The 24,524-nt window shown below is 57.0% G+C and overlaps 1 protein-coding gene across 3 annotated transcripts in view; it reads left to right on the forward strand.

Moving 5' to 3' along the window:
- The first annotated feature begins 9,535 nt into the window (after positions 1-9,535).
- Positions 9,536-24,524, forward strand: part of RBPMS2 (RNA binding protein, mRNA processing factor 2) — a 33,453-nt gene continuing 18,464 nt past the window's right edge. For 2 of the 3 annotated variants that reach the window (XR_010390832.1, XR_010390831.1), the window contains exon 1: positions 9,536-9,903. Coding sequence is in view for 1 of the 3 variants with exons in the window: in XM_064517683.1 (XP_064373753.1) it covers positions 9,844-9,903 (60 nt within the window). In the remaining 2 variants the exon portion in view is untranslated. The remainder of the gene's footprint in view (positions 9,904-24,524) is intronic. The other variant, XM_064517683.1, reaches the window with a different exon arrangement.

Genomic DNA, 24,524 nt, shown 5'->3' on the forward strand with positions numbered 1-24,524 from the left:
CGGGCCGGGTGCTGCTTTGGCCGCGGTGGCTTTTGGCCCGCCGTGTTGCAGGAGGGCCAGCACCGCTGGTGGGGACGGGAGCGATGCTGGGGCCTTGCCTTGCTGCTGGCATCGCCCTCCCCTCTCCTGTCTCCGTCCCAAGGCAAACGCAGGATAGATAGAGCAGCCTCTTCCAAGATGATGCTTCGTTTAGCTCTCATCTCCCCCTGATTTGCTAGTCCCCCTTGTTATCCGCATGACGGAGGAGCTGCCTTGGAGGTTCAAGCAGAGACGGTGTGGCTGTAGAGCAGATGTGATATCCTGGGCTGCCCTCAGTGGTGCTCAGCGCCTGCCTTCGCGCTCAGCTCGGGCACAGGTGCAAGGACACAGCTTCTCCTGTCCACCCATGGACACACGTCCCCAAGATCAAGGAAAGCCCTGATGGTCCTGGGCGATAAAAAGAAAGCAGCTAATAAGGTGCTCTTCCAGACTTCTGGCCACGAGGAGGAAGCGCTGCTGCCAGGCTGGAGGGCCCTCACCCTGCACATCCCCATCTTCTCGCTCGCTGAGCGGCTTCTCTGCGGCCCGCGGTGCGTCACGGCCCCTCGCAGGCAACCAAGGCTGCCGGGGAGCCGAGCGACGCTGAGTGCGGCGGGATTGCGCGCTTGGGGTTTTGGCCGTCTGTTTTGCAAGTCGGAAGGTCATGTGTGTGTTGGCCATGCTGCCAAGGATTTATCTGCAAGTCCTTTTGTTTTATTTTACAAGGTCTGCAGTGTGGAAAAGGGCTGGACATGAATAATCTTCATGAAAATGGCCCTTCTTTTATCTTGGAAGAGTTCTGGTCATGTTTTCTATGATGACCAGGGAACGTACCACAGGGCAGGGATAGGTGTTGACCACCACCTCCTTTATGAAGGTGGCCTGTCTTGGCTTTAGTGCTTAATCACACAAGGGACCTTAACAGCAAAGTTTGGGAGAATTGTTGCCTTCCATAAGTTCCATAATATCTGGTAATTCGGTATTAAAATGGTTTAGCAGTGAATGAGGAGAAGCTGCTCTGGAGAGGCCATGTTGATGGTCGGAGGAGGACGTGCCTGAAAGGCGGACCCGCCGGGCAGGATCGGACACGGCCCGTCCGCTTTGGTGCCGGATGCCTGTGCTGCTGACACCCAGAGGTGTCCGGGTGCTCTCCCACCGGCGGGACGTGCTGTGGGAAGGAAAGGCAAGTCCCTTGTCCGGCCCTGCTGCCCCATGTCTGGCAGCACATGGGATGGTGCAGGGAGGCTTGGGATGCTGGCGGCACCGATAGTCTCTCAAAACCCCGGGTCAAGCCGCATCCCATCCCTGCTGCCCCAGCCGCCCACGCGGGCTGGAGGCGGGGGGTGAAGCAGACCTTCCCGCTGACAGCCCCATCAAAACTGCAGCCAAAGCGCCGTGGAGGAGCAGGATCTGGCCCCGCCAGGACTTGCTGCCGGGCGACATGCCTTTCCCCTGCAGCCGGCAGCGAGGATCTGGAGACCGTCAGAGCCACTTTGTCGGCGCCGCGGGCCAGAGGCTGAAGTGGAGCCCGCGCTGCCTGACGGACGCGCCGACAGCGGGGCCGGGGGGGTGGGCGGCAGCCGGGATGGGCTCCAAGTTCCCCTCCCGAAGCCGAGAGCGTGTCCCTCTGCGAGCAGGGCAACTCCTGCGTCGGCCCAAACGGGGAGAGCCAGACATTAGAGCTAGGAGCGCTGCCATTTCTTTTCTGCAGAAGAGGGCATTTCACCTTCAAGGCAAAAAAATGAAGAGTTTCAGGGGAGACTTAATGCACGGTCTTCATTTCAGAGGTGAATAAACTGCAAAAACCCTCCTTGCAGCAGCGCTGCTTCCACCGGGGGACTGCAGGCACGTTGCATCTGCAGCCCATCAGGGAAAGCGTTGGGGCTTATTGTTCGTGCTGCTGGCTCAAAACAGGCATTTCTGTTGGGCTCGTTTTTCTATTTAAATTTCATAAACATGAGCTCTTTGCACCCCTTTTTGGTCTACAGCCCTTTCAGCCGTGGATTTGACCCGCCGGGGGTGCGGCGAGCGGAGAACGCCCTCGGACCTCAGCTCCAGCGGCGCTGCCAGGAGCGGCTCCGAAATGCCCATAAAAGCAGCTTCGCAGCGATGTGATGCGTCTGAGCAAACATCTGCACGCACCTCCGAGCCCTTGTCTTTCTCGGTTAGCTTCAGCGCGTCCTCCCGGGGGAAGGCAGAGCCGCATGGAGCAAACTGGCTGTGACGCACGGAAAGCAATGGGGTTCTGCAAGCGCTCACCCGCCGTCCTCGGAGTAGCTACTCCGGGCACGTTGTGGCGGACAAGCCCCGCCGTCTCTGCCCAGAGCCCCTGTGACTTTATGGGCCCCCCCGAAATCCCGCGGGGCTGTTCAGTACCCCGGTCCACCCCCTGCCCTTCCCGGTGCCCATTTTCCTGCCGCCGCTTCTGTCCCCGCGTTCACCCCCCCGTGGGGTTAAAGGGAAGCTGAGGAGTGACGCTGGGGGCTCCGGAGGGGACCTGGCAGCCTGCCGCTCGCAGGCGGCCCGTGGGACCTGGCTCCCACTCGCTTTCCAGGATCGGCAAGCGCAGCCCGGTGCCCGGGCTCGCAGCAGGACGGGAGCAGAGGGTTGGGAAGAGAGACCTCTCGCCTGCCGCTGCTGTTCTCCAGAGGGTTTTTGGGAGCCGAGGGTGAGAGCAGGGGCGGGGAAGGCAATTTCACTCCGTCCTGGAATGGATCCAGAGAGGAAACGTGCTGCATTTTAGCTACGTGCCTGTTTTTCTGTCCTGGTCCTGAAACCACTCAAGCAAAAGGTTTTGCAGCGAGAAAGGAGGCACTTTGCACTTCCTGCAGTATTGTGCATACTTAATGAGACCAAGTGCAGAGCCCTCATTATGCTCCTGGCGGTTCCACTTACCTGTTTGGTGATGCTGGACGTTATGGGCCTCAGTTTACCCATCTGTAAAATGGGGATCACGATGCTAAATTGATAAAAAAAAACCAAAAACCCAAAACCCTGTGATCCAGGAACACAGGATTATTATTAACAAACGTGGAGCGCTCTCAAAAACGAAAGTCGCAGTGTTCCCACAGTCTCAGCCCAAGGTGTAAAGCGTCTGTCTCAGGTTTACACATAGGTGTGGACGGGCAAGGCCAATAAACGTCCCACGTGGGCCTTGCAGCGAGCAGGCTGCAGCACCACTGTGCCATACCTGCGCTCCAGGGCTGCTCATCCCTTCTCCCGGGAGGGGTGGCATGTCCTGCAGCTATCATGATTAAATAGCAGCAAAAGGACTAGGACCAGCAGGAGCCCAAAATGTTTTATAGGCCAGCCCTCTGCAACCAGACCTCCACGGCATTTCAGGATGGTGCAGCCATGTGGCGACTGGTCCCCTACGTGCAAGGGGTTGAGAGCTGCTCTTCAGCTGACTGCCATCCCCGTTGCCATCTCAGGCTAGTCTGGGGCTGGATGGGGCGACAGGGCTGAGAAGAATGGCTGCACTCTGTGTGGGGCAGAGACGGGGAGTGGGAGCTGGAGAGGCGCTGGTGGAGCTTCACCAAGGAGCTGGGCTGGGTCAGTCTGGCCAAAAGATCAATAGGTGTCTTACTACAGCCTACAGCTCCTGGAGGGGTAGTTACAAAGGTGTTGGAGCTACGCTTTTCCACAGCAGTGGCAGATGATATAACATGGGGCAACAGCCACAAACTGTGCCTTGCAAGGGTCAGGTTGGATGTTAGGGAAGACTTCTTACTCAGAGGATGGTGCAGCCCTAGGATGGGCACCCAGAGAGATGGGGAGCTCCATGCTTGGGGGTCTTCAAGCCAGGACCAATCTTCAAGCCGGGATCCAGTACTCATGACTGTCCTGCCACAAATGGGCTGTTAGACTAGAGACTCTGGAGATCCCTTCCCACCAACAGGGATGATACCATCATAAAAGTTCCCAAACATTTGGATGCTAATCTGTCCCAAAAGCAGCATCTCAGCCCTAAAGCCTCCTCCTACCTGTGGTCAGAAACCTAATTTAAGGTTCTGTAAATAGTCTTTGGTGACTCTCAGCACCCAGCTTGCATGTGCCCATCACTCACCATGACAGTGTCAGTGAGCCCCATGGCACAGTGGAGAGCTGAGGTGTCACCTAAGACAACCCCTGTGACCCCCAAAGTGAAATTCCTGCCTCTCTGTAGATGGGTGGACAAGTCCCAGCTAAGCCACGTGCCTAGGATCACAAAATGAGTGGGCAGCAGGAGCCCAACCGCAGAGAGACCTCTCTCTGCTACTGCCTATAACCAGCACCTGGGTGGACCAGGCCCTGCTCCTATCCAGCCTGTCTCTGTACCAGTCTGTCTCCTGGCTCTGCCAACGGCCTCAGCAAACTCAGAGGACAAAGCTAAAAAAGAGCCCCTGGAACATGCTGCTTTAGGTAAGCTGGGACAGTTTAAAACAGCAAATTGCCTACAGGTGGCTGTAGTTTCAAGTCCCACCCTGATTTCTCAGCTGATTACAACCTGTTTTTCCTATAAATCACTTAAATACGCCTTCCCCATGACCTGCTTAATGGTTGTGAACACCTGGCAGCTTTTACACCCTTTCCCCATGAGACAGGGGAGTTCTCTTCCCCATTTACAGATGGGACAGCGTGGGGTGGAGATGCTCCTGTGGGACACTGGCAGGGCAGCAGTCTGAGAAGGTGGTGGTGATGCATACCAGCCTCCAAGGGCCAGATATAGCCCTGCATGTGCTGCCCATCCCTATGTGTGAAGTGGGAGGAGACCTGCAAGCTGCTCTGGAGATGAAGATGCTGTTTTCTAGCTGACAGTAAGTGCTTGGGGTCTAGGCCAGCTCCCTTTGCTGCTGCCCAGAGCTTGCAGTGCCAAGGCCTCCCCAGCAAGCTGTTTTTTGTATCACCTCCCTGTACCTGCCTGGTCCCAGCCCTGCTCTGCACTTGTGGCAGCCTGGTGTGGTTTTAGATGGGCATCACTGTTGAATTACCCCTATGCTCCCTAGATGTATTTGCTAATATAGCATGAGGGTGGAGAGACTTGGCCTATGGACAACTCTGTGCTAGGATTTTGAGAGAAAAGCCAAGAGCCAGCCCTCTGTGCTAACCACTAAACTGCAGGGCCACTTCAGCACCTATCAACTGAGAAGGTCACAATGCTGTACCTAATGGTGCATTTCTAAATGACTGCAGAAGATGATGAGGTCTTGGGCCTAAGAGCAACTTTTTGGTTTCACTTAGAGGTGTCTAATCAGTGTGGATTTGGCTTTTCTGCCAGCTCATCCACTCCAAACAGGAGGGGATGTGGGACAGGTTGGCAGTGGCAGACTGGCTATGCATAGCATCACCTCTGCTCTCCTAACCAGTGCATCTCAGTGGATGTAGCATGGCAAGTATGGGGCCTCTGGTGTAGACCTTGGCTAGATCCCAGAGGTAAATATGGCATGGCATTACCCTGGGCGTTCACTGCCTTGGAGTGAAAAGCACTGGTGTGAAAGCGTATTGCTGTGAAACTCAGATGAGCTTTACCCAAACAAACCAGAATGTTGCCCCAGTTCTGCACCAGTTCAGCTGAGCTGAAGATGGATTGCTCCTTTAAAGCTGGGCAACTCCATGTAGAGAATGACCCAAAGGAAAGATTGTCAGGCAAAATCAGTGCGGAGACATTACACTTTTTGGTGGATTGGCTCACCTGTGAGGACTGGTAACAGTGACTGCTTCACTTGTCCCACCTTCTGCCCACCCCCGTGGGCTTGCTGTGGCAGGGAACCTCTCTCTGTCTCCCACCGATGTGGTCTGCTGCCACCAAATACAGCCTCTACAAGCAGGACGCTTCTCTCATGCGCGACAGCAACGTGGCAAACTTTCCTCCAGAATGAACCAGGGGCTCTTTGGAAATTCAAGTTTAGGCTGGCATTGCTGCCCACAGTAAGTCACAGAAGTGCTGGTTGGAAAGACCTGGGACGTCTCTAGTCCGTACCCGCTTGAAGCAGGGCCATTGCTGGGTAGCCCAAGTCTGGATGCAACATGTTGGGTAGGCTGGTACCAGGAAGAGATGGGCGCTGAGAAGATAGAGAGGAAGGGGCACTGCAGGAACCAGGCAGAGAAACCATCAGTAAGTCTCATTTTAGCGCAGGGAGAGAGCAGGTCTCATAGCGGCGCAGCTTTCGTTGCTCCAGTGTCACAGCTACAGCAGTGCTTCCGCTTGCGGCGGGTGTTTTTCCTGCTGTGGAAGAGACGGCGCGTTTCCTCCAAACGTTCGTGCGTGCTCTCGGCACCGTTTCCTTCGGGGTCGGGTGAAAAGCCGCTGTTTCTTTTTTTAAGTTCCAGCCATTAATATCTCCCTCCTCTTGCTGCAGGTTCTGCATCTGCTGCGGTTTCAGCCCTTCTGACTTCAAACCCAGAGTCCGTAGAAAGTAAAAACTGCAAACATGGAAAAAGCTCAACGGGCTCAGTGAAGTTAGGCTGTTTTTAGCTTCATTAGCACTGGAAGCAAATATTCCAAGTATTTCCAGTCTCCATCAGAGTGGACTTGCTCAGAGTCTTCTTTGACATGACGGGGAACATATTCCTGGGAGCACGGTGCTTCTGCACAGCCTTACGTTGGGGGGTGAAGGCTCTCACACTGCATCACCAAAGACCTTGTCCTGCCCTGGAGAAAGCCTTGCTCTGCTCGGGATCCGGCCGCGCTAAGCGTCGTGGGTGAATTGGTGGCTCTGCTCTTGGTTCGGCAGTGCTGGGTGTATTCTTTGTACAAAACGTTTCCAAACAAAACCTATAAAACCATGCTCTAAACTGGCAAATTGTTTTTCTTAATTAAAAAGCACTTTTTTCTTTCTTTTTTTTTTGCTGGAAGATGCCTTCTGTGAAAAGCATTTTGTGGGTGGTCAATTGGGGAGCAGCTGAGCAGCCTGGTGGGGATGGGGCTCTCTGACTTTGCAGCCCGTTGCAGAGAGCCTTACAAAAAGAAATAGTTGTCTTGCTGCTGTCTGTAAAAAATAACCAAGAACTTAATATACAAATCCACTGTGCTGCATGCAAACAGCTGCTGCTCTTAAAAGCCCTAACCTAGAAAGCAAGGAAAGGCAAAGCCAGCGCTCCCAGGAGGACATGCACATTTTCTCCCCCCGATGCACCTCCTGCGATGAAACCCCCCAGCCCAGCGAGCGCTCGCTCGACAGCAGGAACCGCCTCAGTGGCGGTGCTGCATCTCCAGCATTTCCTTTGCAGTCGGGAACCAGAGCTCCTCAGACGGTGCTGAAGGACATGGGTGCGCGGAGGGGTCTGGAGAAGGCTGAACTGAGGGTGAAATTTTCCTGGAGAGCCCCTGATAACGAGCCTCTGCACAGCCAGGTGGAAAAGCAAGTCGCAGGCAGGGCTGGGGCTTTAGCACAGCAGCAAACCCAGGTGTCAGTAGGGAAATCAGCCGTGAGTTCACCCGGCCGCATTCACACCTCTGCACAGCCTCCGCAGGAGCGAAACGTCATCCCGGAGCTAGTGCTGCGAGCAAATGTTGGGCACGTCTGTCGGAGTCGCTTAATCGTGGAATAAGTTTAATTTCGAATTGAAATTCGACTCAGTTGGGGCAGCACGGGAAGGAGGTGATAAAAAGGCGGTCGCGCAGTTGTGGAAGGGAGACGAATGCTTGGGATTTAGCTGGGGGCTCTCTGATTTTTGAGTGCTGTTTTTCTACCAAGCTCCTCGCGTGTTCGCGATGACGCAGCTCGGTGCTGCTGCTGTCACCGTCACGGACAGTGTCTCGCCCCGGGGCCACCATGGGTAGACGGCCACCAGCCCGTTCCCAGTGCCTGACCCTTGCTCCCCTTCTGCTCTGTGGTGGCCACAGCCATCCATCGGGAAAAAGAGCGTGTCGAGGCAGCGGGGGGTGGCCGGGGCCACGCGTGCTCCTGCGATGGGGCTGGATGAAGGAGGAGATGCCAACCAGAGCCCAAAGTTGGGTCTCCCAAGCAAGGTCTGCTTCAGAGCAGGAGGAAAGGAGGGCTCAACCCGGTGAACATGAATAACCAAGGCAGTGTGGCACCGGCACGTCCAGCTCGCAGGCTGTCCGGCATCCCCAGCCGAAGCCTGGATGAGGGCAGGCCGCAAGCTGGGGGAGGAAAGGGGTGATAACAGCGCAGAGATGCTGCTCGGGCTGGGTGTGAGGGTGGCTCTGGACAGGGCTAACCCTGTCACGTTGGGGACTGGGATCACACGCTCCCTTTGCAGCTTGGTGGGCAATGGGAGCACTGGGGGAGAGCGGGGCTGATGGTTCCTCTCTCTTTCACCCAACCTTGGAGGTGAGGAAGTGATGACGTATTTGCAGCAAGCAGCACTGGTTAAACTAACGCAGCTCAGATCCCCTGAACATCTCCCGCTTGGCGGGCTGACTCCAAACGCCAACACTTGGGCGAGTTGGAGACACAAAATCACCTTGAGAAAGGCTTCCCCTCCTCCTGTCGCAGTCACCCCACGCACAGAGCAAGGTGCTAGCGCCTGATGTTTGCGTTACACGTTCGCCTCGCACAGGGATGGGGCAGTGGGGATGGGCCACGTGGGGATGAGCCACCTACACCGTTGTCCACTCATGGGGACACCCCGTTACACTTCCCAGCCCTCCTGCATGAAAGCCCGGGGGAAGGCAGAACCCTCTTCATCCTCTCTGACCACCATAGTGGAGATGGGAATGGGTCCGGCTGCTCCCTGGGCACAGCGGGGACCTGGTGCACCACTGCCACCGCTGCGCGAGGGAGCTGGTGACCCTTCCAGAGCCTGGCCTGACTCATGCCGGCCTCCCTGCCCACTTCGTTAGGACAAGGCCGTTAGGCAGGAGAAGGGCAGAGGATGGATGTGCCTCCAGCGTGCTCCTGGTAGCAGCCTGGAGAGCCTGTGCTTCCGGCACGCGCCAGCTGCCAGGGGGGACGTGGGGCTGCTCTCCCAGGGGACCTGGGGCCACTGTCCTGGTGCTACGGGGCTGCTGTCCTGGGCTCGTGGGGCCACTGTCCTAAGGGATATGGGACCCTTGGCCCGGGGTTATGGGATCCAGGTCCCGGGCTCTTGGGTTGCTGGCACCAGGACTTGGGGCTGCTGTTGAGGGGTTACAGGGCTGCTGCCCCAGGGTAAGGGGGGGCTGCTCCCTCCGGGGCTACGTGGCCGCTGTGCCGGGGGGCTCGGGGCTGCTCTCTCGGGCCCATGTGTCGCCGTCCACGGAGCCCAGGGCCGCTGCCCTGCGGAGCTCGGACCTCCCCGGGGCTCAGCCGCTTCCCCCGCCGCCCCGGCAGCGCCGCGGAAGGAGCAGCCCGGCCGGGGGCCGGCGGCGGCGGGGCCGGGCCGGGGGGGCGTGCCGGGGGCCGCGGGCCCTTTAAGAAAGTTGCAGCCCGAAAGTTCATCAAAGTTGAGAAAGTTTTTCGTGGAAAAGGGAAAAAAGCCAACAACAACAAAAAAAAACCCGCACCCCCCTGCCGGGGGCGGGCCGGGCCGGGATTGGCGGCGGGCGGCCCGGGGGCGGCCCCGGGCGGGCGGGGCGGCGGCGGGCGGCTCCCGGCCCCGCGGCTCGGTGTGCGGCGGCGGCGGCACCGGGAGCGGCGGCGGCGGCGGCGGCGGGGGCTGGGGCGCGTCGGCCCCGCAGCTGCGGCTCGTTGCGCTCCGCTCGGCCCCGCTCCGCCCGGCCCGGCCCGGCCCGGCCCTTAACAACGCCGCGGCCGCAGCGCGCCGCATGTGAGCCGGGAGGGCACCGCGACCGCCCCGCGCCGCCCCGCACCGCCCCCGCGCACCGGCCCCGCACCGGCCCCCGCTCCCGGCCCCGCGGAGCTCCGGAGCAGCCGGCACCCCCGCCCCCGGCACCCCACCATGAGCAACCTCAACAAGGACACCGAGCACACCAACGGCAGCGGCAACGTCGAGGAGGAGGTGGGACGGCGCGCTCGGCGCCGGGCGCGGCGGCGGGAGCCGGTAGTGCGGCGTCGGGGCTGGGGGAGCCGGCGGCGGGAGCCGGTAGTGCGGCGTCGGGGCTGGAGGGCGGGGGGAGCCGGAGCGGGGCTGGGGGGAGCCGGCGTCGGGTGTGGAGAGCTGGGACCGGAGCGGGGCTGGGGGAAGCTGGTGTCGCGGCTGGGGAGCCAGCGTCGGGGCCGGAGCGGGGCTGGGGAGAGCCGGCGTCGGGGCTGGAGAGCTGGGAGCGGAGCGGGGCTGCGGGAAGCTGGCGTCGGGTGTGGAGAGCTGGGAGCGGAGCGGGGCTGCGGGAGCCGAGGACGAGGCGTCGGGGCTGGGGGAAGCCGGCGTCAGGGCTGGGGAGCCGAGAACGAGGCGTCGGGGTAGCAGTACCGGAGTGCCGGCAGACTGGAGACGGTGTGTCGGGGCCGTCCCGGGGTTGGGGAGCCGGGACCAGGCGCCGGGGCTGGAGTACCGGGGGGCGTCGGGGCTGCCCTGGGGGAGCGGGGCCATGCGCTGTGCTTGGAGCAGCCTGGGCAGGGACCTGGGGACTGAGCTGTCGGGGCTGGAGCACTGCGGGTGCTGGGGCTGCCTGGGAAGGGGGACCGGTGGTGGGGGCTGGACTGGGGATGGGGGCCGGGCCACTGGCCACCCAGGCAGGGCAAGTCCTCGCTCCTGGCTGAGAGCACCCTCACCTGCCTGGTGGCCTTGTGGCCCTCTGAGGCAGGGGACTGGCCAGTCCCCACTCTCTCCAGCTTGGCGTGATGGCTGGTCCCGTGGTGGAGGCTACCTTGGGCAAAAGCCCTAGAGGGTGCCCCGGGTTCAGGGTGCCCCTGTGGCTGGAGGCACTGGGCTCCTGCAGCTGAAGGCCGCTCCGCCCATGCGAGCTGCTAGGGACAAATTTGGGCTGTTTTAGTGGAGCCCTCGTTCCGCTCTCCATGTGCTGGCAGCCTGGTGGGGATGGAGGGCTGGGAAGCACCTTGCCAGCAAGCCTCATCCCTTAGACGGCTATTGCGAGCAGGAGCCTGGATGCCGCTGGGCCCCATCCTGGGAGGGCTTGTGAGGCTCGTTGTTCTCCAGCCGTGTGCCGAAGCATCTGGAGCTGAGCCTGCAGCGCCGTGCGCTTGCCCTGTGGCTGCCGAAGCTGCTGGCCGGGCGCTGGTGTTGCTGGTACCGCAGCACCTTGCTCGTCCCGCTCCTCGGGGAGGTCTTGGCGCAGCGGGTCGCGTGCTGCCCTCCGTGTTAGAGATGGCTCCAGAAAAAGCCCGGGCATGGTAGCGTTTTGCTGCAGTCCTCCGCGCCTGGCCCCCGGGACCGGGGAGGTGCTCTGCTCCCTCCCCCAGCCCTCCTCGAGCGCGCCGTGCGCTCTCGCCGCCGCAACATGGCGCCCGGCTTGCTCTGCCGCTCACCGGGAGGGCTGTGCGGCTCCGCGTGCCGCCTGCTTTGGGACTGCCGTGCCCCCTGTGCCCCCAGCCCTGGGGTGGGATGGATCAGCGGGTGACGATGATGTGGTGGCTGTAGCTTTTTTCCCTCCCCTGCGTGGAGCAAGGCTTGGGCAGCGCAGGAGGACGCGGCTGCGGTACAGCCGGTGGCTCGTCCTGGCCTCGCTGCGTGATACTGGTGTGGGTGGGTGGAGAGAGTATTTGGGTGGTTTGGGGCCCTGTGAGGCCCCGTAGTGCGGGAAGGCTCTGTGCCGGGGGTTTCGTGGCCCGCACATGCATGCGCAGGAGACTCAATGCGGATCCTTGATCCAATTATTCACTGGCCTGCAAATCTGCCCGAGATCGATGCTGCTTGGTGCGTCCTAGCCGACGTTGCTCTGCCTTGGCTGGGACCTTGTGGGTGGTGGCCGGGTGAGCTCTGTGAGCTGGGGGAGAGTCTGCTTGTTCCCCCACAGTTGAGGGCTGCCTGGGTTATGGTGCAGCAAAGCGAGTGCTGGAAACTGGTGTGTCTTTATTGCACCTGTGAGCATGAAAATCCTGTCCTTTGGGAGGAGGGAGGGAACCTGCCCTCCCCAGAGTGATGCTTGTTGCTGGAAAACCTAGTTTATTTAAAAAAGGGGGGTGGGGGGAAGACTCCTGGGGAATGGGGCTGGCCTTGTGATGGCAGTTGAACAGAAGTGTCCCTTGCTCTCCGTGATCCTGCCTCCAGATGTTTGTGGGAAGGTGGATGGTTCAGCCCACCCTGCTAGATGGTCTGCAGCCCTGCTGGGCACCTTCTGCTACCCCCATTCCTCCAGGGTGTAGGGTGGCAAAGACTGCCCTGGAGGCAGCTGAGGGTGCTTGGGAGGTGGTGGTGCTGAGCTGGGACTGGTGCAGGGTGTCACCTGAAGAGCGCCTTGCACCTCATCCCTGTGTTTCCTTGGTGTGGTGCTCTGTGGGCCTGGCTGGGACACCAGCCCCCATCTCTGGCGGGGTTGCTGTTGGAAAGCCCTCTCTCCTCCGGGATCCTGCTGTCACCACAAATAATGCTGTGGGTGACTTGCTGTGGGTTGGGCTCTGCGGTGGATGCTCTGAGCCTGTGGGAGCCCTCTGAATGCTTGTTTTTCCTTTCTGGCTGACCAGAGGCTCTTTCTCACAGTAGAAGAAGCTAATGCTGGGCTAGGAATGATCTTGTGTTCAGGGTCTTGGCTTGGCCAGAGTTTGGGCTAGCTCGGGATGTGGCCAAGAGCTCTCCCCTGATACAGGGGAGCAAACAGTTCTGTAGCAATGTTTACATTTAATGCCAAGCTGAATCCTTCCAGGCCAACATAAGCAGGAGGGTGTGCTGGAATATCTTCCTGAGCTGTGTGGATGATACCGCTGGATCCTGGTGCGGCAGACACAACTCGGTCTCCCCGTGAGTCTCCGTTGCTGCTTTCCAGAGCAGTTGCAGAAGGAAGACGTGTGCCCCAGATACAGCAGGGCGAAGCTCCCAAATTCAGCCCAATTTATCTAATCTGCGAGTCCCTGGATCTCGCAGCCCCTTCCTGCCCAGTGACATGGGGAGGACAGGAATGTCTCTTGCTCCTCTCTAGGTCATTAATGGGAATGTTAAACAAACAGGGCCTAATGTCAGTCCCTGCTGTTCCTCACCAGACACCTCCCCAAATTCGATACCTCGCCACTTACTGCTATCTTCTGTTTAGTTTTCCAGGCAGCCGCCAATCTCTGTGACAGCATACATCCCTGCCCTCCCCAGGGGTGGTGCGAGACTGTCAGCTGTCTAGGTGCCGCACACTCATTGCAGGCAGTGCTTCCTCCGGCAGCTGGAGGAGCTTGCTTGCTTGCCGTGGACACCGTGTGTTGTGGTTATATGGTTGTATTGTAATGAGGACCTCTTGTGTTTACCCCCGTGACCACCACAGTCTTGGGTGTTCAATGCAGACATGTCACTTCTGCTCTGGTCCTATGGCTTATAACTGATTTGGAAGCCTAAAGTTAAACCTTGCTCCTCAGGAGGTCACTGGGGAGCAGGGGAACTTTGGAGCCTTTTGTTTAGGGTCCTGAAGCAGGTGGTTGGAGTGCGTTGTTATCCCATGTGTCCTCTTGCTGCTTTGTCCCTTTGAGGGAAGGGGCCAAGTCTCAAGGGCCTCCTTGCAGCAGGGTGGTGGGGGCTGCTGTCACAGTAGGGCTTGGACATTGGGGGCTGCTGAATGTGGAGAAAAACTTGAAGCTGTGCTGGAGATCTGAGAGGGGAAGTTGGGCTAAGCACAGGCGAGGACCAGGAAAAGCTACATGGTCGTGCCCTACTGGGAAAGGATCATGTTCCCTGTTGGTGCATGGCCAAAGGCTATAGATGACATTGATTAGAGTTAGAGAATGCCCTGTTACAGGAGGCAGAAAGCCCTTAGCTCCCAGACCGCTTCCACTGGGAGGATGGGCTAAGCTTTGACTCGGCTAGGATAGCGAGTACTTCATTCCTGGCCTTTCTTAGTTGTTGCGTGCTGGAGCTGCCAGAACCATCCAGAAATGCCAGTGGTGAGCCGGTATGTGTTAGATGCTGGGTCTCTGTAGCACTTCATGGACTGGTGCCAGACATCTCTTGATTTCTGTAATCTCTGCTTGAGTGGACCTAGATACCTCTTGCATGCATGGATTGTAATTCTCTGACTTGAAACAAATAAGGTTAACGTAATTTCTGAAGTCAAATGACTCTGATGCTGCTCTCTGCTACACAGAGCTTGAGGGTGTAGTAGTTATGGTCACCACTTGCTAATCTTCTTGTATTCAGTCTGCCTGAACCAGAATGGTGTTTCAGAGCTGTTTTCATGCATCATAAAAGTATCTTCCATGTTAAATGTGGCTTTATGTCAGTGACAGATTGTTGGCTGAGCAATACCCTGAAGTCACCATGCAGGCAGAGGTTCTGGGAACCAGGGTGTTCCCAGACCTCTTCTTAGTCTATCAATGAGCTATTCTTACTGGGGAAGGGATGTGGGAATCTCCCTGTCCTGGTGCCTCTGTAAATAGCCCTTGCAGGATAGCTTCATTTTTTCTTTCTTGCCCTTTCAGATGTAAGGTTGACTGGTCTCTAAGTTGCATTGAACATCAATATCCCACATAGTCTCTGTGACAGGGTAACTGTTCTTCCTTCTGCTGCCTGGCTGTGTAGCTAGTCTAGGAACTGAGGTCTTGTTTCAGAAATGCGTCTTCCTCCTTGGCTAGTCTGAGGGGGTGCTGAGTAGAGCTTTTCCTATGTGGCCTCATAAGGAAGGAGTTTCTGGTGTTGCAGTAGCCTGCAGAAGTTGGGAAGGGCCATGCTATCCTCACAGTCAGAAACTAGCAAGGGGCTGTGCTTTCCCCTCACTGAGATGGGCAAAGCAGGAAGGATGCCGTAGGAGATGTCTGGAGGGTAGCTGAGAGTTGTTCAGGCTTTGCTGTCTTCCCTTGTGGCTCTGCTAGAGGAATCAGCACTGTGTGAAGTTGACTACAACTCTTGCCAGAACTGGTGCAGGAAGCTCTTGGAGGAGCTAAAAGCTGTTCTTGACTTGCTAGTCTTGGCAGTGTTAAGTTTTGTCAAATCATGAAGGTTGAGCTACTTGGATCATGGAGTGCTGCATGTGTCCAGGGCTCCTGAGTGCCTGAAATCAAAGTTTTGGAGACTTACCTGGAGGCGAGTGTGGAAGTGAGATGGTCAACACCTCACCTGTGCTGCTGGGCATCTTTTCTTGGTGATTTAACTTGGCGACAATGCCCTGCTCTATGGAATGGCATGTACAATAACGTAGCTATGTTGCCCAAAGCAAGTGAGAGGCAGTGTAGTGTTGGCTGTGCCAGATCTGGCTAGCTCTTCCCACCAGCACTGCTGAGGACTAGGTGCTTCAGAGGAAGGAGCAAGAGCTCCTGCAGGAGCTCTATCTCAGACCTTCTTGCTATCCCACCTGAGGCCTCTGTTGTGAGGCAGACCTTGGGCTGCCTGTTATGTAGCTGAATGGCCCGGAGTCCCGGGGAGCTCTGGCTGTCCCTGTGATGGTGCCTTCTGGTTTGAGACTGTCTGAACTCCTTGGGGCAGCTGTAAATGTGGTGAATTGAATGGCAGCAGGTTGTCTCCTTGGTGGCTTGATCCATTTCATTCTTCTGAGAGAAGTCAGGCTGCACCTTCTCTCTAGGAATATGAGACACTAGCTGAGACCTGGTAGCCTTATCAGATCTGGAGGCAAGTTGTCTCAAAAGCTTGTTCCCTGAGGAAGCTGAGGTGTGTGTACACCACAGGCCACCCCCAGAATAGGAAAGTACCTCTTGTAGCAACACTACCATTATGTGAGGATGCTTTGTGTGGCAGAGGCCACAAGCCTGAAGAATTCGGGTGTGCTGTAAAACACCTGCGTGCCACATGGGATGTCTGAAACTGAATTCCTCCTGTGTGCTGAATGCTGTGTGGTTGGACCTGGTGAGGGAGCAGGGCAATAGGATGCAGCCCCAGTGCTGGACATGCTGAATCTGGGATACACTGAAGTGTGTCAGGGTGGCTGTAATCTGGAGCCAAGGCAGTGTGTCTGGGGAGGAGGGACCCTGGGGTGGTGCAGGCAGTGGTACTGGTGCCATAAGGGGTTGTGTGCCACGTGACCCTTCCCTTGGCATGGCAAGAGTGGATGCCATGTGTTTAGCAAGGGCATTTTGCCCACTGCATGTGAGGTCATGGCTGGTTTGGAGGCCTGAAGGCTGCCTGGGCCTGCTGTCTCTCTTGGGTCAGCCCCACCAGAGAGGGGTAACTGGCCAGATGGTAGATGAATGTGGAGGTGGAGCACTTGCACAAGCTCTGGGCTCTGCTTGGTGTGTCCCAGGTAGAGCTCTGAGGTGGTGAGGGTTTCCTTGTTACCAGGGCTCATCCACTGGCTCCGTTGTTTGGAGCAGGGATGCTGCTGAGGCTTGCTCTATCTAGTGAGGATCATCTCCTGCACCCAGCCCTGTGGGCAGGGACAAGATGTTGACCTCTGCTGTGTGCCCTATGGGAAGGACCAATCTGAAGCCCAGCTGGCCAAATGTGGTAGGGCAGGGAGGCAGAACATAGGTATGAGATCCTGCCTTGCCTTGAGGTGCCCCAGTGGCTGCTGGGGTGGGTTTCTCTAGATGACAGTCACATGGGACTGCATGTGCTGACTTTATATAATGTTCTTCTTGATCACTCTGCCACAGCTTACCCAGGCATGGGCTGTAGTTGGTGGAAACCCAGGGACCAGTGGGATAGTCTACCCACACGGAGGATCTCCAACCCTGCTGCATATCTCAAAGCGGTTATGGAAGTGTTGCACCTTCCAACTGAGATGTTCCCTCCTGCCTTACCATGCACCTGGAGATGTGGTGATGGGTTCTTGCATTAGTGTTAGCTCAGGTCCTGGTTCTCAGCTGTATGTAAGAAGCTGTTGGTCTGGGGACATAAGTCATCTGTTTTGAAGGGCATCAGGCCAGGGTCTGTCTGAAAGTGGGCTGAGTTGTGGTTCCTGTGGGCTAGTTCTTACAGCAGTGGCTTGAAGTGCAGAGCGAGTACGGACATTGAGCAAGCACCCACCTCTTCTGGGAGTTGCCAGAGGAGGGGAGGAAGCTTTATCTCCTGGCCTCACAGTGGGATGTGAATCAGGGGACTGGTTGGGATATGTTCTGTTTCTAGCTGGGACATTATAGCTTGTACTGTGCTGTATCCATTCTTGTTACATGCTCTGCCCCAGGCTGTCTTTCTGGGCTGACTGTCTCATATCTGCTTTGTCTGCTATGTTGTATGCACTGGGCGCCCACCTGAGGTCTTGCGGGGAAGAGTGCCCTGTGGTGTGGAGGGAGGTCAGGGCATGTTGTTGGTCAGGGTTGGCAGTCCTGGTCCATTTTGGGTGGCATAGCTACTCCTCAGTGGGGAGCAGCTATGTCTCTTGCCCAGAGCTGGGCTAACTCAGTAGTGCCCTGGTCCTGGGGGTGCTTGGCTGCCTACTGGTGTCCCCAAAGAGCTCCCTACAACTAGGGTGACACTGCCATAACCACTGTTAACCCCTGAGAGCTGCCACAACCTCTCAGCTCACCACTGCTCTGGTTCTGTGGAAGACTCTTGGTGTTGGGCTGTGGAGCTGTCAGGCATGCTCCATGGGGCCCTGACTTGGCCAGCAATGTGCCACCCCAGATCAGGCTGATTCAAGAGGTTCATGTACCTCTCTGGTCATGTCCTGCCTCTGTTGCTACTCAAGTAGAGGAGACAGGTGTAGGACCAAAAGGTGCCTGGGAAATTAGCTTCTGTCTGGGTGAAGCAGGGAGCAGCTGCTTGGACACAGATGTCTTGTTCAAGGACCCAAGGAGAGAACATACCTTGTGAGGGCCCTGCATCCAGGCTGATGTCTCATGCTCAGGGCAGAGGCTGGCAGGAACTTGTCTCATCTCTGCATCTGCTGCCAGGAAAATGAATTTGTAGGTGCAGGCAGGAGGAGGTGGTCTGTGGCAGATTTCTGTGGTGTGCTGTTGTGAGCTATCACCCTGTGTAAGGTCTGGCAGCTCCAGCTGATGGTGAAAGGTGCCTGTAGGTCCTTTACTACTGCAGGGATCCTCCTGTCCTTGCTATGTCACCGGAGACAGGAGTTCAGTGTGATGGGCTGTGCAGTGCAAGCATGAATGTGAGCATCTTCTGGCATGTCGGCTGAGATTCTACCGTAGCACATCTTTTAGCAAGGTGGAAAGCTGGGGGCTGTGATGGCAGACTGGAAAGGATGCTGTGCCAGCATCTTCCTGAGCCGGGGAAGCCCTGCCTGATGTGCCTAGTTGGGAGAGTAATCCCCTGGGAGCAAGGGAAAACCCTCCCTGGCCTCCCCAAATGCTGCTTCAGCTGTGAACCTGCTGCTATGGCCCTAGTGCCCGTGGGTGATGTACTCCCTGCAGGGTGCTGTGAAGGCAGGGACAGGACTCTACAGTGGGGAGCAGGAGGAAGTCTCCAGCACAGAGCTGGACCAGCGGTGCTTCCTCTGCTCAGGCCATGGCCTAATCTTGGGTGCTGTCCCGTTATGTCTGGACTTATCTTCGCCCATGTGCTTCCTGCTCAGTTGAGCAGAAACCAGCGCCTGTCCCTGCTTCCCTCCTCACTCAAATGCCTTCCTGCCCTGACTGCAGTGGCTGGGCTGAGCCCCATGAAAATTCCCCTGCTTGATGTGGGGGAAGAGCAAATGTTTGTGGGGGCACCCTGATCCAGAGGTAAGCGGAGTTGTGTAAAACACCCTGGCCTGGGGGCCCAGTACCAGTGCTCTGCTGGGCTGGGCTTTCTTGTGGCCTGCCCCTGGTATCCCTGTCCCCCCAACCCCAGGCTAATAGGATGTTGTCCCTTGAGCATGTCTCATGCAAAAGGCTAATTTGAAGGGAACATGCTTGAAGCCCTCCTTGCTTTGAGTGCTGGGGGAGGACCGTGGTTCAAGGCTGCTTTCCTCTCCAGGGATGTGGCCTGGGTGAACAGCTTCCCACCGCCGCAGCTGCTGTGGCCTTTGCTGTTCTGTGCATCCTGGCTGGAGCAGCTCCTGGACTGATTCTGCACCTAGGCTAGGTAGTAGCCTGCCTGCTGGCCCTGCAAACTGTCCAAGGATGTTATAACTCTGCCAGCTCCGGAGCTGCAAGCAGGCAGCTAACTTGTGCAGCCTCTCTACTGTCAAGTGCTGGTGGTGGGGAAACTGAGGCACGGGGTGGTGAAGGAACCTGTTAATGAGGCTGTTCCTCTCGGAAGGCATACTCCATAGCGCTGGGACTGCTATGCCTTCCTGCCAAGCTGGAGCTGGCAGAAAATCAGTCTCATCAACCTCTCTGCACCAGTTGCCCCTTCCCCTATGGCTTCTGGGGGTTTTACATGCTGGGGAACAAAACTGCCCAGCACTAGGTCTTCCTAAAGCAGTGGCAGGAACTCTTCATGCCCTGGGCTGATCTGGAGTGGCGAGATTAGGGCACCAGCCACTGCAAAGTCCTTAATCTCTGTGGTTGGGTTTCCAAACATTTCCCTCTCTGCAGCCTTGTTTTGCAAGCTCGGTTCCCCGTGTTTTGCAGCTGTGCCTTCTAAGTCCTGGCTCCTAGAGCAGCCTGCAGGCTTGCCACATTCCAGCAGCCTTGCATCAAGTGGCCCCAGCTGCATTGCATCCAGGACTGGGGTTTGGCAGTGCTGCTGTGGCTCTGCGAGCATCCCCGGGGCTGCTGTCCTGCTCCTGGGGAGCTGGGTGCCAGAGTGGAGCCCCGCATCCCTCCCAGGATGTGTGGCGGAGCGGGATGCTCTGTGCCGCAATAGGTTTTGATTGCCAGAGCAACCATTCCAAAAAGCTTCCCTCTCCCTCTCCCTCTCCCTCTCCCTCTCCCTCTCCCTCTCCCTCTCCCTCTCCCTCTCCCTCTCCCTCTCCCTCTCCCTCTCCCTCTCCCTCTCCCTCTCCCTCTCCCTCTCCCTCTCCCTCTCCCTCTCCCTCTCCCTCTCCCTCTCCCTCTCCCTCTCCCTCTCCCTCTCCCTCTCCCTCTCCCTCTCCCTCTCCCTCTCCCTCTCCCTCTCCCTCTCCCTCTCCCTCTCCCTCTCCCTCTCCCTCTCCCTCTCCCTCTCCCTCTCCCTCTCCCTCTCCCTCTCCCTCTCCCTCTCCCTCTCCCTCTCCCTCTCCCTCTCCCTCTCCCTCTCCCTCTCCCTCTCCCTCTCCCTCTCCCTCTCCCTCTCCCTCTCCCTCTCCCTCTCCCTCTCCCTCTCCCTCTCCCTCTCCCTCTCCCTCTCCCTCTCCCTCTCCCTCTCCCTCTCCCTCTCCCTCTCCCTCTCCCTCTCCCTCTCCCTCTCCCTCTCCCTCTCCCTCTCCCTCTCCCTCTCCCTCTCCCTCTCCCTCTCCCTCTCCCTCTCCCTCTCCCTCTCCCTCTCCCTCTCCCTCTCCCTCTCCCTCTCCCTCTCCCTCTCCCTCTCCCTCTCCCTCTCCCTCTCCCTCTCCCTCTCCCTCTCCCTCTCCCTCGTGTTGGAGTATTGGTGTTTAGGGTGGCTCTTCCCAAAGCAGATCCTCCCGTGGGAATAGCTGTGGTGCCTGTGCCTCTGAGCAAGGAAGCTGGTGGCTATGGGACAGCCTGGGTCAGGGGCTGAGCCTGCAGGGACTTAGCATGTGGCCCAGGGGATGGCCTGCCAGGGAGGGACCATCTTTGGGATGCTGTGTGGGAGCTTGTCATCTGCAGGATGGTGCTGGGCTCCCTTGATGTGCTGAGCTCTGGTGGCACAGACAAAAGGCTCCACGCAGAGCTTGGTGCTGTTCCTGTAGAAATGCTGATGTGCCCGAGTGGGGTGGCTCTGTACATCCAGCATGTACCTGTCTGCAGCTGGGGGTAATTTCCTTGGAGAGGGTGGCTGTCTGGTGGCACAGGGATAGACGAGGCACCTCAGCACAGTCCTGCTTCTGAAAGCCTGATGAGCTGCCCTTGGACATCTGCTAATCTCTGGCTGTAAAGGCTTGTGTGCTCCAGGTGCTGGGAGAGTGGCCCCAGGACCTGGCTAGCTGCGGAGGGGGTAGAGTGGCCACAGCTGTGCAGAAGCATGGCTGGAGGTAATGCAGATAACAGATGGATCTTGCAGAAGGGGAGATCCTGCTTCACTTGCTTCCAAGAGGATTTGGAGCAGTCTCTTAACTAAATCCCAGTGCTAGAAAACTACCAGAGCAGCCTTACAGGAGATAGGGACTTGTGCCTTTGCATCTAACATTTTTGGCATACCTTGACCCTTGCTGGGCTGCAGGGCAGTGTCTGGCCCTCCTTGGGAGTCTGAGAGCTTTTATTTAAAGGAGAGCATCTGGCCTTTTTGGGAAAGGTGGACTGGGTAAGACTTTCACTGGCTGGCTGGGATGGAGCTGCAGTAGGAAGAGGCAGGCACGGCTGCTTAACTTCTTGGAGCCTTGGTGCTTAGTACCAGGCTGTGCTTGCACTGGATAGCTGTACATGTGTCCCATGTCTGTTATGGGAGATATGGCTGTGTAAGGACTGCTTTAGAGCCATTGATTTGAGTACTAAATGGCATTGTCCTTGCCCTTCCCTGCTCCTGTGTGGGAGCTATGCTAGGATCCTCGCTCTTTAAGAAATGGCCTAGTTGGTCTTGTCCCTTTTGGCACAGATCCTGTTTTCCATGGCTCTGCTCCATCTCTGAGTGTTTGGACTGGGGACATCCCCCGAGGGGGCAGGGATGGGGAAGGAAAGTGTTCTCCGCAGGGCCTCTGACAGTGTGACCCTGCTGGGCTGTCCTTGGGGAGAGCTGCTCCCTGCTTCACTGCCCTCCTTCTCCTGGAAGTGGCGGGGAGGGTAGCTGAGAGCAGTTGTTCTGGGTGAGATGGGGTTGTTCTGACCTGGCATCCCATCTCAAGTGGTCAGGAGCGAAGTCTAAGGAAGAGCCTCTGAACAAGGTATTCCTGCAAAGTTATTTCTGCAGCATCTCCAAGCTCCTCCTGAATGTGAGCTTTGGCCTGGGCAATTCCTACTCGAGGTCTGTATGGGTTTTTGTTTGTCCTGTGACTTGCTCTGTGGGGTGGCTGGATATCTGTATTGGGTGGCAGGGAGCTGAAGCAGGACAGGTGTGTTTAAGCAGGAACCACATCTGTCTTGGCATGTGTGCAAGAGCTTGGACCATGGATTCATCTCCCTCTGCCCTGCGTGGTCCTAGTGACCTCTCGAAGCCTGCAGGCTGTGGGCTGCAAAGGGGTGACTAGAGAGTCCCACTTCAGTTAATCCTCTGGACGATTCTGGTCCAGACCCCTGACTGTTGCATGTGTGGGGTTTTTTTTTTGGGGGGGGGGGGGGGAGTGGGGGGAAGGGAGTGGTGGAGGCCAGGAACCAGGACTGTCCACAGTGCACAAGATGTGGTCACACCATGTGCTTAGGCTGGCAAGATGCCTCCCTTTCTGGCTGCTGCTGGTCACATGTCTACACCTGGTCTTGGTCTGAGTGGGGAACTCCTCCCTCTGACTGATCATGCTCTGTTCATGTCCCTTGAATGTATAACCCAGGTCTCTCAGCCTCACCTCCTTGAACAACTTTGGCTTGTCACTCACTTACCCTTTTCCAGATCGGTCATGAATGTGCTGAATTGCAGAGGTCTCAAAATCAACCATGCAGTCTCATCTCTTAACAAGCTCTTCTGTGCAGGGACCTTCCTCAATCTGTCCTGATACCCCTGGGGAAGACTTGTTTGAAGATCTTAGCTGGTAATGTTTGGGGGAATGGCTGTCCTGGGTTCCCTCAGACTCTTCAGGGTCATATCAGTCCTTGGTGGGTGCTGTGGGTTGCCTGGCGTCCCTTCTGCAAAGTTGTGAATTGTGAGAGACCGGGCCTGGAGGCTGAGGGATGTTTTCTGTCTGCAAGAGAAGGTATCCTGTTCCTGTCCTTGGCAGTGACTTACAGGGACAGCTTTAGGAGCTTGTTACCTTTGACAAAGAGCTTTCCTAGGCACCTGCATTGCTCTGTTCAAGCCCCTGGAAGGGCTCTGAGTAACTGACTTTCTCCTTCCCCAAGCAACTGCATGTCTTCCATTCTGTCACGCCTGTCGCAAAGACTTACTGAGCGACGCATCACGGGACCATTTAGAGACCCAAAAGGGATGTAGATTTCTATCTGCTTGGAAGAAACATCCATTCTGGGGTCTAAGCACACTCAAATCCTGAAATATTGAAAAGGAACAGTGCTTTCACATGGCTGAGGCACATGTGTGTGGAGTGTGGTGGCACACTCTTCCCCTGCAAGAGATGGCCCTGTGTCTTTTGGGAATGTGCGGAAGGCACTCCGCATTGCCAAGCTGCAAGCGCCAAAGTCTTTGAGGCGTTGTCTCTCGGCTTGCCTGCTGCTGTTGCCCGCTCTACCCAAGCACAAGCTGGCCCTGGAGTGATGCACTGAGGCACCGAATGAGGTGGTGGGCTGGGTGGGGAGATCGTAGGACTGAATCTGGGCATGGAAAGCATTTCTGGAGTGCTCCAGATAGCATCCTGCTTCCCTAAACAGGGTAAAACAGAAGCTGGGGTGTATGGTAAAGCTGTCTGTACCAAGGGATCAGGGTATGCGGAGACTAGGGAAGAGGATGCTGGTGTCAGAAGGAGGGATGCTCCGTGGCTGCATCCTTCCATCAGTCTTGAGATACTGGGTTAGAGAAGGGCTCTGCACTCTAATGGGGGGGGGGGAAGGGGATGTCAGGAGCCCACCTGGGCTTTAGCTGGGGGGTAGCAGCTCTCAGTCTCAGCAGGCATGGGGAGAAAGAAGGACAATGGGTACCAAGGCTTTAATGATTATTGTCTATCCTGGAGGCTTAAGCTGATTCCTGAGCTGATGTGAAGGGTGTAACTCTGCCCTTGCAGGACTGTCCTGGGTGCAGGAGCTCAGGGGAGGTGCTTTTCTTTGTTTCCTCTTGGAAGCAGGAGAAACTTTCCTGCTTTGGGGAATCTGACTGGTGGAAGCATCCTATAGTTGTGCAAGTTTGGCTGCCCCCAAAGAGTTATAGGATGCAGAGGCTCTGATGCATGTTCCTATGTTCTCAGGCTGCAGTGCAGGAGCAGGACAAGTGTGTGATGCTTGGTTTTGTGGGAAAAGAGGTTTAATGAGGTGTCAAATAGAACTTGGCCCCTCTGGGGAAGGGGAAATGGCTGAGCAAAAACTAAAATGTGGGAGCAGAACGCTTCTGCCCTGGAAGTGTGATGGGGTCACTTCAGGCTAGAGGCAGGCCAGGAGATGGACTTTGGCACCATGCTCCTGGTCCTGCTACATTCCCAGCTGATGGCTATAATGTTCTACAGCCTGGAAGTGTCTGGCACTGTCTGGTGCCATTTTGAGCATTCAGGCATCAATGTTGTCCCATGACCTTCCAGTGGCTTGTTTGAGACTGGCTGAGTGGGTGTCATCCCCATGTAATGAAGAGCAAGGAACATAAAGCTCCATTTTCCCATGGTTTTCTGTCTTCCCTCTCTCCTCTGTCAGTGCTGGCCAAGCTATGATGCAGTCTCCTGGTCCTTGATAATGACTATACTTGTGTCTTGGTGATCTCTGTAGTGCATAGTTTCCCTTTCCAGTTCTGTGCTGACTTGCAAGAAGTCTTGGCAGATGCATCATGCTGCTTCCTATGGAAATGGGCTGGCAGCCAAGAGCTCCCAGTGCAGGGAGAAGGTGGTTGTGGTGGTCTGACTGTCAAGCAATGCTCCTAAG

This window comes from Dromaius novaehollandiae, chromosome 10, assembly GCF_036370855.1.
Source record: "Dromaius novaehollandiae isolate bDroNov1 chromosome 10, bDroNov1.hap1, whole genome shotgun sequence".
NCBI classification, from domain to species: domain Eukaryota; kingdom Metazoa; phylum Chordata; class Aves; order Casuariiformes; family Dromaiidae; genus Dromaius; species Dromaius novaehollandiae.